General features: G+C 39.9%; 1 protein-coding gene across 2 annotated transcripts in view; it reads left to right on the top strand.

Annotated features, from left to right (window-relative positions):
- LOC117215811 (gamma-aminobutyric acid type B receptor subunit 2) overlaps window positions 1-14,155 on the top strand; it is an 85,199-nt gene that overhangs the window by 19,521 nt on the left and 51,523 nt on the right. The window contains exons 1-2 of one of the 2 annotated variants that reach the window (XM_033462288.1): window positions 4,360-4,484; window positions 10,145-10,288. Coding sequence is in view for 1 of the 2 variants with exons in the window: in XM_033462287.1 (XP_033318178.1) it covers window positions 4,176-4,484 (309 nt within the window). In the remaining variant the exon portion in view is untranslated. Of the gene's footprint in view, window positions 1-3,060; window positions 4,485-10,144; window positions 10,289-14,155 lie in introns of those variants that run through there. The other variant, XM_033462287.1, reaches the window with a different exon arrangement.

The following is a 14,155-nucleotide window of genomic DNA, read 5'->3' as shown; positions in this document are numbered from 1 at the left end:
AAGATCCATTTCGGGTAAGGCTCACCATCCGGGTAACACGCTTCATCGAAGAGAGATCTGCAAAGTTAAAGAAGTTAATTATAAGAAATTCTCGGAGGAAAGAACTCACCGAGGAATTAAGGAATTTCGTAGCTAAACTATAATACTAAGCTATAGCTACATACAAAGTTGGATCGATTAAAGTATCGCCGACGAGGTGACGAAGAATAAATTATTTATTCTACAACTTGCTGTATTTCTTTAAATCGCGACTTCGCCTCGTTTCATGCAAATCCTCTGGTTAAGACAGTCCGATTCACGGTATGCTCAGAAGATGACGAAACCCGAAAGAGCGTTCATGCGTCATAAATGTGAAAGGAGAAACAAACAAAAAAATAAAGAAAAAAGACGAAAGCAATTCTTGAGCGGTGAAAAACGATGAAAAGATGGAGGTTGAACTCAACCCGAACGGTCAATTCTGCGAGAAAGACAAGAGACTCGAGTGTACCAGTGCGAGTATTACGCTACCGAGGAATCAAGGGGAAGCTTTTAAAGAAAGTAATAGGGGGATATAAGTTTGTAAGACGAGCTACGATGGTACGAGATGAGAAAAAGCCACGAAGAAGCCAACCGAATAATTAAAGAAACTATTAAAAAAATATGGTTGCCGAGCATCGAAGAATGCAGAATGTTAATAGAGCGAGAAGGAAGAAGCGGTTAATTGGAAAATGAGAAATGAGAAACAGATTTGGTATTGGATAATGGTGAAATAGGATTTTCTTTCCCGTACTTTCGCTTCGTCTTTTCTCATCTCAACCCTACTCCTTTTTTTCTCTTTCTTTTTTGCTTTTCTTTGCTCCCTCTCTCCTTCGTTTGCATCTCTTTGCCTCTTTACTCTCTTCTTTTTCCAACCCTGATCGTATAATGATTGACTGTCAGATTCGCAATGTGTTTGTCGAAAAAGATTCTACTTAAAAAGATTTCCCATGTGCACTATCGCTCGTAAGTATCTGGACAGTTCTAAGTTACTGCAAATACGAGTTATCGCATCGAGTGTCCAAATGCTTATAGATGGCAATGTACGTATGTGATAAATCACGACCTCAAGAGGGTTGAAAAAGTTGAGCTCAGTCGACATCATAATTACGTGCAAGCAATTAATGTAACATATATATGTAGAATAATAGCAAGGCCGCGTTTAACGTCGTGATCCCGGAGCAAGTGTCTCTTGAAACAGATGATGTCGTCCGATGTAAAAGAACGTTATCGACAGCTGCTGCTATTGTAATTGGGTACTTAAGGTTTAGAGGTTCCGGACACTTAACTTTACGATCATCCGAAGTTCATCGACTCGAGTGTTCCGGTCAAGTAGGAGCTCCGAGCAACCTGATATCAAACTTCCATCCATTCTCATTCTTCTTTCTGTTTAGCTCGTGAATTCTTCTTACGTAGTCCAAAGAATATATAGGTTTCCTCCACTAACCTTAATAACCTCGCGAGACAATTAATCGATCGCCTGAAATTTTATTTCTTTTCTTTTAGACGTAGAAATTAGGTGATTCAGAAAGTTGGTAGCGTTTTGATACTAAAAAGACTCGTACAAACTATCTTAATTTGTTGTTAAGAAAGATAAGTTTTTAAAAAGAAAGTGTTCCTTTTGCTAGAAACTTTCCAAATAATCCAATACCAATACATCGTATACGTGTATACTCCCGGTGTAATTATTTCCCACGGAAATTGGAAAATTCCTCGGGAAGAAAAAGTAAAATTGAACGAGTTTGCGTTAAACAACGATAGACAGTGAACAGGGCATATCCTGCTACCTCATCGTGGTAAGTAGTATTACTCTATAACTGGCCAGGCGCTGGAGTTCACCGCACCAAATATCACTTAGCTTTAATGAAAGAAGTTCATTAGAGAATACATTTTTTAATATCGTCGATGCGCAATGTGTCCGGAAACCTATAGAAATTACGGTGCAACGTGACGTGGCAAATGTTGATATTATTCTTTACGTTGTCGACTTTGCTATCTCAGTACTTTCTTTTTATCTCTGGTCCACCTAACAGAAATTCGCGGCGTTAGTAGCGCGTGGTTCATTTAACCGTCCTCTGCTTTACAACAGCAAGATAAAACACGTCCCGCATAGAGTGCAGCAATTAAGTAAATCCGCTATGTAATTTTGACTCACAATATTAAGGTAACAACTTCTATGAGACCTTTGTAAAGGAGGGAAATATTTTTGTTCGCGTGACTGGCGTGAAGTCAAACGTGAAATCGATAGCACTCCAAAATTATCGAATGGTAGCATGATTTTCCTTTTGTAATTTTTGCTTTTAAAATAAATCTCTTACTAATGGTGGTTCTGCTAGCGATATTTGCTATTTTATCTTGCAATTTGTTTTGAAGGTCTCAGTATTGCAAACGGTACTTGTCGCGCATGTTACGAATTCCAAATTATTTCAAATTATTCGAATAGAAAAAAGAAATTAAGAAAATCTGATTCGAATACTTTTGAAAATCACAAGATCATTTTCCTTTTTTTCTAAATATACTTGTCTGATCTTTCAATTGCAAACAGAAATGTAGTATAAAACAACAAACGAGAGGCAGAATGGTCTTTCTTTAGCTTGTATAAACAGCTATCTACGACAAATTTATATCTGAATGACAGCCGTAAGTTGTTTAGTTTGCAGTCTCAATGTTAACTCTGCTACTGTTCCGTTTGGCACGATTGCCGCCTTAGAACCAGTTGCTTCATATCAGAATTAGTATGGCAACTTCCAACAAGTAGAAGCATTCTCTCAGGAGACGAAGTACGAATAGATCTAGAAATACAGGGAACACGTTAAACGTGCAACCAGATAGACATGTTTTGTTCGCACAATATCTATCTTTAATTAGTGATTAACGATCCCTGTACACTTATTAACGAACAATCATCGAACCGCTACTGGTATCGTGAGCAAATAAGGAACTTTAGGTTATCTATCTTCGTTATCCGACTAAATGCAACGTTGCAGTTCGTATATTAGAATTTATGAATCGCTCTAATTTGAGAAATATAAATTTTTGTTACAGATTCGACGCGGATGCGATGGCTGGCCCAATTATGGAAACAAATAACGTGCGACGACGGTGTAAAACTAAACAATCGAAAACATGAAATTCGTAGATCGCAAAAGTAATTAAAAAATGAAATAGCGCCACGTTCGTTACACGCTCTCTGAGAAATTTCGAGTCGAGGCAGCTTTATGCTGTTGTGCAATTTCGATACGTGTCTCTTGCGTACAAGAAAATATCCTAACCGAGCGAAATTTTTGCTATTTGCAACGCGTACTGTTTGTCCGCGCTCTCTTCCTTCGGAAGATTGTGCGTTTTACGAGATTAAGTCTGTCTGTAGGCGATTCGTGTAGACACCTTTTTTTTTTGCCTCGGTAACGCGAAAAGATTTCGTAGGCAAAAAGATGGAAGGTAATCTGGAAGCGTGTAAGCAACGGCGACGGCAGCAGCAACAGCGGCACCAGCAGCGATGGCGGCACCATCAACGGCAACTCCAGCAACAACAGCTAACCAAGAAACGGAAACATGTGGAACGTTTGAACGTTAAAAGAACATCCCTCGGTGAATGGTAACCGCGGCGGCGGCGGTCCAGTCCAGTCGGCAGTATCGGTAAAAACAGTAGCGAGTGAAACGCGTCGAACGAGTACAAGTATCATCGATCGCATATCAGGTGATCGCGAGAATGAAATCGCACGTTTACGCGTTGCCCGCGCGAGCACGATCGACACCGAAGTCAACCATAATAGACGCGACGTTAACAAAGATCGAGAGCAACGACGCGTTCCAGAGGGAATAATAGGGAGAGAAAGAGAGAGAGAGAGAGAGAGAAAGAGAGAAAGAGAGGGGGGGAGAGAAAGAGTGAGAGAAAGAGAGAAAAGTAAAATGAAAGAGTGGCCGTTTGATACAGTCAATTAAGTTGCCTCGTCGCCATTAAATTTAAGCAGCGGTAAAAGCGATCGCTTCCAATGCACACGCGCACAATGAGATAGTACGAACCGGTGGCAAGATTACTGCTTGAGTAATCGGAAGCCGGCTAATAAAGCCAATTAAAAGTGTCAATCGGTAATCGATAGATCGTGTCTCGCTTTTCTAACAGACACTCGGAAAGTATTCGAGCGAAGTAGAAGAGAAGGATGGCTACGGTTTCAAGACGAACCAGTTCTAGCCGATGCTGGCCTGGTCTCTTAACGGCCGCTTACCTTTGCGCCTTCGTCCTGTGGATCGACGGAATGCTCGGCTGCGCCGGGCAGAGGCCGAAGAATATAGGCACGAAAAAACGAGACGTTTACATCGCCGGATTCTTTCCGTACGGTAGTCACGTGCCCGAGAGTCACATCGGTCGTGGTGTCATGCCTTCGGTCAAGCTCGCTGTTGATCATATCAACGAGAATCGCCGTGTCCTTAAAAACTACCGACTGCACATGTGGTGGAACGACACAGAGGTAAGCGCCCGTCATTTCATTTATTCTACGTTTACGTGTGTAATTTTGCATCCATGCTGCTGCTCGTGAGCAGTTTGCGAACAATCTGCAAACTATGTTCACCAGCAGCGTGAACTTTTACGTACAGCGAGTGAAGTCGTTAGCGAACACTGTTCGTCCGGAAGACGCATCAAAGGTACATTAAAGGGCTTCTTCGCGACAGTCCTGCATACTGCACGAACAGTTTTGGCCAGGATGAATCCAGCATAAACGTGAAATTTCCTATAAACGCCGTGACAATACGCGGCTACGACAGTTGAAAATTGCTTTTCGAATTGCATGTTTCTCTAATCTAATTTTTATCTCACACTAATAGGAAATCTCTATGTCTAATGTTGATGTGTTGGAAACATGTTCATTTGTTGACAGGATATATTAATCTCGCGGCAGCTTGATACATGAATTTTTATACGAAGAAAAATCGTCAGGTCACACTCGATTCTCGTCGAGCTGTTTCGAATTAATAATTTCAAGCTGCTCGTTCGATTCAGCGCCGCTGGAATTAACCTCGGGACACAATCTTACTCGTTTAATTTATTTATCCTATGCATATTCATTAGATTCGTACGGTGCGCCGAACTTTACCGAAAAATCTATTACGCATATATATATTCCGTAAAATCAATTTATTCGTTATCGTGCACGGCGCAACTGGTTTACGTGTTGCATGCAAAAATATCAACTCGAATAACCGGGGCCAATTTATCCTTGCACTTGTATTCTCAACGTTCTCATAAACTATGATATCGTCATTTTCATCTGCGAATACTGACAATGAAACGTGTCTGGGGCGTTTCACGAGGGAAAGAGAGGATGTTAAAATTACATTGCCGTTCAAATCGCGTCATCCTCGCGTTTAAGCACACCTCGGCTTGGAGATCGATTCGCTATAAAACAAAGAAATGGCGCATACGCGTTTTAAGAACTTTCAAATATCTGACATTCCTATTCCACACGGGATTCGATTGCGAAAATATCGGAAATATTTCCGACGCGGTTTAATAGAAGAGCCATTCGGGATATCATCGATGTTGAGATATTTGCAGAAATTGACTCTAAAAGTGAACTGTTTCTCAGAACCCAAGGACTGTTGCCTAAGTCGCAGAAAAATAGCTCGAATCCTTTCATCCATAAATGGTCGTGTTATTAATCGCTGTCCTGAAAACTTCGCTTCTTTCAGTTGTGTCACTTTTCTAATAAACCGACGATGCACAGCTACACACTTTAACTTCGCTTCATATTTATCGCAGATGCTACTCGGAACTTTCGAGTCGCTCTATCCTAACTCGATTCGTACTTTCAAAGCGCAAACCGATAGGTGACAGCGTAATGAATACACGCGCAGTTCTATATGGCGAAAAATAATATACGACTGTTGGAATGTTCTTCTTTACTTTTATTATTACTATCATTATTAAAAATACTTTATTATATACTGATAGAAAAAAGTGACATTTCACGATTTTTAATACGATTTGCCCTTTCGTCGACAATCGATATTCGCTCGGGAGAAACGTGTCGACATGTGAGTTATTTTTGAGGGTAAAGAAATATATAGGGGACGTTTGATACGTCGATCGATCGAGAGGTCGGTTCCGGTCTCGATACTGTGCAGATATCCGGTCCTGATCTCTTACCAATCAACTTTATAAATCTCGCCGTGCTCGTCCAATACATGGAAAATTTTCATACGTGTTAAACGTCACACTTGCCTTTTTAAGGATATGGGTCAGTAGGTTCCCAAGAATTTTGTGCTTCATAAAATAGTAGCGAAAACGAAGCTTTTTCGACGTTTTTATTCCATTGCTCGCCAGTGGCTAGATTCACCTAAGTGCCTCCGTAGGCAGACATATTTCTTAAGCCAAATCAATTCGTTTATATCCGAACGTAACTTCTTATTGTTGTACAGTTTTGAAAAATCTAAGAATACTATTTGTTAAATATTTCCATCTCTACCATTTCAGGATAATTGTATCTATATAATTAAAAAATAAAACTGCGAAAAGTTATGTTCTAATTTAACAATTCGTGTCTTCCGTTGTATTAAATTTTGGATGTCGAAAATGTAGCTGTCTGAATTTTATAGTCGTGAATGTAAAGAGGTTTACATTATTAATAACTCTGATGGGTGTTTACGTTTCAATCTTCTGGCTAGGCAGCTTAGTAATTTGTTGCCAAGGCATTTATACGAGCTACAATTCCGGCCTCGTGCACGAGAACAAATATCGTTTGTAAAAAGTAGAAATGCATTAAGCACGTTGCTTTGAGCGCCAAATAAGATGCCGGCGTGTTTGAGTATAAGAAACAGTTTGTTTCAAGTGTCTCTCTGGCTCTGAATCTTTCAAGTGTAAACGGCTTCACGTTAACGAAACTTCCTTGACTCTCGTCGCGAAGCCTTTTAATTGTAATCTCCTGAATATCGAAATCTCCGGTATTCTTTGTCACGACGGAACTACAAACGGGAACCGATTACGAAGCTAATAAATATAAGACGCTTGGAACGACGAAGAGCAGAAAATCAGCGATCGGAATAGATCGTGTTTGGCAAAGTTTTTTCGAAATGTCGCGTCAGGTCAGCCGTGAAAAGTACCAGTGGACGATCACCGTTTTCCGTCTTTGTTGAAAATAACCGACGCTTACCACTAACGATGTTAATCGATATAAAAAGAGAGCACTTAGCGCTCTTAGCGTTCGCTCGTCGTTGAAAGTTTACCGTGTCGCTTAAGGCTGTCGACACCGTTTCCCGGCGAGACGACAATAATTCATTAATTGCATGACTCTCAAAATGTTTCCGCTCGAAAAAGACTCGCGCCTATCGCAGTTCGATACTCGTCCATTTATATCTTTCATGTGGAAACGTTCGCAGCGAGCAAATCCGGATTTTAATTTACATTCCATTCGTATCTGCATCGTGTTATATCGTCTGGCAATAAGCAAGCAATAAGTAACTTAGAGTAATTGGAGGAAACGAACGATTTTTCAAGCCAGAGAAGCGATGAATCTTTTCCGGTGACCATATTTCATAGAAACGTAATAAATCTGGTTGGCGATAGTTTACAAATCGCCGAGTGAAAAGCGTAGAACAGAGAGCGATCTATTTCGAAAATTCCACCAGCCCCATTCCGCTTTCCCATGATTTTTCTCCTTGCTGCTGGACGAAGAAAAAGTCGGATTGCTGACGTCATAGTTTCACCCGTAGTTTCATTTACTTCTCATTCTCTTCATACCTGTTCCTCGATTTCCGGCTAACTAGTTGACAGCAGAGAAATCGCGATCGCTCCGAAAAGGGAGCTCCGAATTGAAGTTTTATAAAATTGTAGCACGCTACGTCACGTCGGAAGGATTTCTCGAACGATCGATTCTTTCTTCTCGTAAATGGAAAGACAGAAAAACAGAAGGGGAAAACTGGATTCGAGATGAGTGTTTATTGAATTCCTTCGACGTGACCCCAAGAACGATCAGACACACGTAATATTTCGTATTATTTCGATCGTTTGTCCACACGCAGGCACCCATATCCGGTAATACGTGTTTGACAGCCGCGTAATCACATAACGGTCAAATTCTCTTGATTACCTGCCCTGACGTAGTAATGGCCGCCGAAAAGATATCTATTCGTGGAATCTCTGTCATCGATTTCGAAAATTTGTTTAAATTTCTTCGTTGTTTATGACCCTAGTCATATTCAACATTTATTTCAACGTAATTAGTTTATATTTAATAGATTAAATTAAAAGGTTGTTCGTAATTTGATTATACCAATATTCGTGACTTTTATGCATTTATGAGAAATAGTGATTCGAATTCAAGTTGCTTTGATAGGAACTGTCGCGATATAAATTATTGAAACGCACCATCTACCTTATCTGGTAATACACGTTAGATGCACATGGGTTACTAACGTTCTAGGAACGGTTCAGAAAAAGTGGTATGCAAGCTATAAATAACTGGTCTCTCGTATCTGAAATCAATGACTTTATTCGATGAATGTTCATCTAGTTTATTATCACTGGAATCGCATTTGTTACTAGCAATAATTTGGTAAATATTATATAAAGGCCAACTATTTTAATAAATGTAAATACCATTATCGAAGTAAGAATAGAATATATATTTGCCGGATTGAATATCGGAATAAATCGATGTTCGTCATGTGCATTCGCTATCCATTATTCGAATAAAATCATCTACCTATCTCCGTTCTAAAGGAACGTTTGCGGATTGAATCGTTGAACGAGATAAATTATTACGCGAGGTGAATCAGCGGATTTTGAAAAAATTGCGTTTCCTGTCAGATTGTAGATAAGAAACTAGAAGAACGATGAAATCGCATAAAGGCGAGCAACGGCTCTTTCGCAAGATGCAAGATAAGAAAGAAAAATCCTACTTTCTATTCGCCGATCTCTCTGGAAATTGCTCAAAAGGTGGAAAGGAAATTTCGACAAGCAATCAATTTTCAAAGTTTTCGCAAATTACGTGGATCGCAAATATCGTGGACTCGAATCATAAATACGTAATGCAGCAGGAGGATCGTTTGCGAGCAATGAACAAATTTATTACCTATCTCCATTCGATATTTCGATACACGCTTCAGAACATTAAATCTAATATTTTAAAGTGGTATCGATGGCTCGAAACGACGCGACGTTTGAGTGACAAGTGGAATTTTCGTTGTTGCAATAACAACGCAATCGAGCTCTAAAAAAATGCATTTCCATTATCAAGCACGAATTGCGATTGTTTTAGGGAAACGTTTAAATATCTATCTCGGTGATCTGCCTTAAAATCGCTTCGTCCAAATTTCGATAAATATCAAAAATTCCAGTTCTATCTATATTGAATCAATACTAATTTTGAAACTAATTTTAAAACTAATTTTAAATTTTAATCACTATTAATTTTAATATTAATGTTACAGATATCGATACCAATTTCCTTTACTGTTTGATAACTTTTTCATTTATGATATTGATTTTCTATAAATATAAATTTATTACTTTTTTCATGACAATAGAAATCTAAATTAATTTCATTGTTTAAATTCTCCGATACTATAAAACACGTAACAATACTGAATTTTCGGTCATAGTTCTTTCCATCACGTGTGGGGGCACGACTAAACGAAATCTCAGCCATTATTCTACTAGGGAACTTACCAAGTAGAATAGGTAAACGAATTGCGTCTCGTTCAATAGGCGTTTGGGCATGTTTGCGGTGTATCGTAAATAACAGTGAACGATTGTTTCCAATTCTTTCAGTCCATCCTTCCACCAGGCAAAATTGAATCTTTCTCGCATAATATTTCAGTTTTTCGATTCCTCCGTGCCTTGGTTAGATCGAAACAACGAGCAGAATTTTGTTTAATATCGCAAGGCAATTTATTCAAGCAAAAGAAAGGCAAACACCGTGACAGCGTGAACTTCGAAATCGATTTACCCCGAGCGTAATAGTATTTTAATGCACGTGACACATTGAAAAATACTTTCCCGTATTTGGCTATTTCAAATTCTATTACGTTTGCGCTTCATTATATCGAAAAAGTTCAAAAGGTAGAGATTTATCAACGCAAAATAAAAGCTGAAATTGTTTCGTGTATTTGATCCGTGGTACGTCATTTGCAGAAAGAAGAAGAATTCGAAGAAAAGGCATTGCAAACCTGTAAAGCGGACGTTTAAAAATTCAGTTTTACCGCTGAAAAGGACGAACTCGAGTGACGCGGCGGGGCGCGACTAAGCAAAAATGACGCGACCAAGTTTCACAACCAGGTAAATGTTAATCAGCCGGAGGTAGGCATGGAGGATTTAACGCTTAAACTTTGGTTTATTCATCGGTAAGCTCGTTTAGCAAGTTTTCGGTCGAGTACCGTGATAAATTTTAGGTTGATCAGTCGCCAAGTTAATCTGCATTTATCTCGCAAAGATATGTAAATCATAATTACTGTTACCACATTACCATCAGCTTATTCGAAACGTTGCTCCATATTTCCCAAAGATTTGCAATGAACATTTCCAAAAAGTCTCTGCAGTCCGTGAAATCCGAGTTTCATAGATTTCATTTTCAAACGTATCGTTTGTAATCGTCATTTTGTATTCGATGTATTTCTATATTTCGATTTATGGAATTGACCAGCGTGACATCCGAACAATTCGATTATAAGGGATAAAATCGTTGCAATTTTATTTATTCAGAATTCTGCCACTGAAACACATCTCGCCAAAAATAACCAATCTGCAAAAGCAATATAGATACTTCGATTTCGCCACGCAGAAGCGTAGCTGATTCCCTTCCGCCAACATAACTACCAATGGCTAGACCCGTGTAAGTAAGTTGGTCGTCGTGTCGGGAAGTTGGAAGACGTATCGCTAGGGAGGGGCTCCAGAAATCGTGTCACATCGCATCGGGTACACGAAGAGAAGGATAAAAGCAGCGGTGGCTGTGGCGGCGTGGTTGTCGTCGTCGTGCTGGAGAAGGCAGCGTATGCGCGATCCGAAAATGTTGGGAGGCTCGAACGCAATGCCTAGGGAGATACACGATGTGGAAGAAAAGGGGATTTGGTAGGTGCGCGAGGTGTGATCGATCCGCAGATAATCGCGACCTACAGTTTCACTGATCAATAATAACGGTCCAGCTATTGCAGAGCCACGAACATTTTCGACGATAAATTATACTCTGTGACCATCCGGAACCCGCCATTTACCATTCCCCATTTTCTACTCGCCATTTCAACTTCCGTTTGCTCTTTTCCACGGATCAACGATTCCTTCGTCCATTCGTTTTCTTATCAGTTGCTTAGCGTGATTCGCAGTTAACGAAATAAAAAGCGAGATAGGAGCGTTAGAAGAGGTTAATAAAACGGGGGAGAAAGAAGAAGAACGACAGGTCGTACGCGGTCAGAGGGGGTAGAAACGCAAAGGATAAAAGGAGCGTTCGAACGGGGGAAATAGAAAGAGAGAGAGAGAGAGAGAGAGAGAAGGAGAGTGGAGAAAGCTCACCTTGACTCAGTGACTGTGCAGTATCGATCCACTGGGTAAACTCGCTAATATAATTGTCTCTCCGCCGCAAAAACTAACAGGCAGCTATGTTGCTGGCTCGGTAACGCAGCTGCTGCTAATTCGCGAGCATTGATATTTTTTAGCCAAGTTTTCGCGCCCACGGCTACGCGACGCGAATAAATTGGCTGACTTTTAACCGCTCCGCGAATAATTCGTTGAGTTCGTTTCGCGGAAGGAAATCCGAGCTCGTTGCGTGCTCGAGCAAATTGAATGTTCACGCGACTTTCCTTGTCGTCGGGCGCGAATGATTTTTCCATCGGTTGGTCATGAATGTTTAAAGAGTAACGAAGAAGGCGGAAAGAGCAGGGAGCAAAGTAGAAAAAGAAACGTTTCAGCACGTAACTTCATGTATATACACGACACGGACAAAAGAAAATTCTAGTTAGCGTGTCATAGACGAAAGCTTATGAAGCGACTGGATTAAGTGAGAATGAAAGAAACGTAAACTGGTTGCACCCGATGCGACGTGACACGGTGCGTGCAAAACACCGCGATGTAGCCCTGAGTGATAAAGGCGAGCACGTGCATCGGCCTCGTCGTGCTAGGTCGATTCGGACGAAAAAGCCAGAATAAATTACGATGCTTTATCAACGAAGGAAAAACGACGTCCTCGTGCCGCAATTCTGTATCGTTCGGTGTTGTAAAATTAAATAGTTGATACATACGCGAGCTGTTTAATTCACCGGAAATGGAAAACGTGGAAATAACAATGACGATAATACATTTGAAACTGGGTGTAAAACTTAATCCGGACGAGCTTCATATGCATACATATTTATCGTGCGTTAAAAGCTTGAGAACGAATGCTTTTACTGTTCCTATTTGCTTAATTTCCGCAAGAACATAAATTTAAATCTATCCACGAATTAATTGTTCTGACTTTTATAATATATCTGTTTCTTAATTACCTCGTATTTTTAATTATCTCTCTCTTTGATGTCTTTCGTCCCTTTCTCGTCGGCAAAAAAGATACGTTATCATATTAAACGAACGAACGCGAGGAAACTTGGAATTCTACGTGGACGAAAGTCAATTTGCAGCCGCTACGAAGTTAACCGATATCGAGACGTCTCGTGACGGAGCTGATATCTCGAATAGACATTCAGACAATAAGTTTTCGCAGGAAAGTCATACACGGTCCCGAAAGCCAAGACAGTTTGATCGAACGATCGAAACGGGTTTTCTTGTCCCGGGAGGGCAACGCGGAAGTCATTCTTTTCACTCTAGATACAGCGTACGGGACAAGACAACGATCGCGAGTCACCTTTCTTGTAGGGGAGCTCGGAGCCGCGCCCTCTTGGCTAAATTAGGCCTTGCAGAATTAGCAGCAGACGTTGCAAGAATAGACTCGCAATATAAGTACCTTGCAGCGACAGTTAGGTGTATATGATTCTGGTTTTTAAGCGGAATTATCTGGATTAATCAAAATATCTGATCTTCGTAAAAACCAAATTCTACTGTTTCCAATATTTTTCGCAATTTCATTTTAAATCTTGCAGCCATTCTGAACACCATATATACTAACGCAGTTTGTTATTTAACTATTTTAGTTACTACATTATGCTATATCTAGGAGCTATGAACGAACTGCACAACGCGTCTGACCCATAAGAGGATGATTCTACTCGGGAAAGTGAGTAGGGTAATTAGAGTGATTAAGGGCTTGGCGATGTTTATTTGTACAATATCTGATCATTTTTTCACGGTCAAAGAATTGTAAAATATTGTGTATCAAAAATTACGAGTTCTTTGCTGATCGACGATAATGACGATAGATTTTCATTGGGACTTTTGATGTTGTATATCGAAAACATCATATTTTCAAAGAATAAAATATTCCGATGGAAATCCTGTTCCCCTCTATGCTCGAATATCTATGAAAATTTGGTCGTAATATGATTCTCATTAGCGATTGCAGTTCGAATACAATTAATTGTGGATTATTCAATTATTCTTTGACCGAACGTACTCGAGTATTTATTCGCACGAATTCACGTAGCTCATATGTATCGGGTCCTTCAATAATGATTATTTGCTATTTTCAGCTAAACAAATATGCACCATTTGTTGTAATTTCGTTGCCCCGTCAATTGATTTATCACCATTAATTAATTAGTGCCAGCGGTTTTTCTATCATCGTCCAAAGTTGATATATCGTTTGTATTCGACCAAAAATTCGCACGATTGGTTGTCAATTCTATCATTTCAACATTTCTCGACACATTTCCATGTTTTATAGCTTCCGTTCGCACTTTATTTCCCTCAATTTTTCCAATAATTTTTCTTTAACCCCGTTTACCAGGAGGTTCGTTTCTTTTCTTTGTTCTCTCCATTTAATCTGAACGCAATGGAAAGTCGACGCGATGGTAGAAAAATCGATCTATGGTAATCTCGGTCGACTGAATTTCCTTCGTTTATTTCTTCCCGCGAATTTAAACCGTCGATCGGTCTCTTTGGCAAATTTCTGATCGACGGCTACTACGGAAGTCTTATTAACTGTATCAATCACGTTTCGCAAAGTAAAACGTACGATAGATAACTGTATGCCTTCGAAATGCCTCGAAACGCTGAAAAATCTGT

This window comes from Bombus bifarius, unplaced genomic scaffold (assembly GCF_011952205.1).
Source record: "Bombus bifarius isolate JDL3187 unplaced genomic scaffold, Bbif_JDL3187 scf7180000009825, whole genome shotgun sequence".
Lineage (NCBI taxonomy): Eukaryota > Metazoa > Arthropoda > Insecta > Hymenoptera > Apidae > Bombus > Bombus bifarius.
The sequence above is the reverse complement of the archived record's forward strand: the minus strand, read 5'-3'. Positions and strand labels throughout refer to the sequence as shown.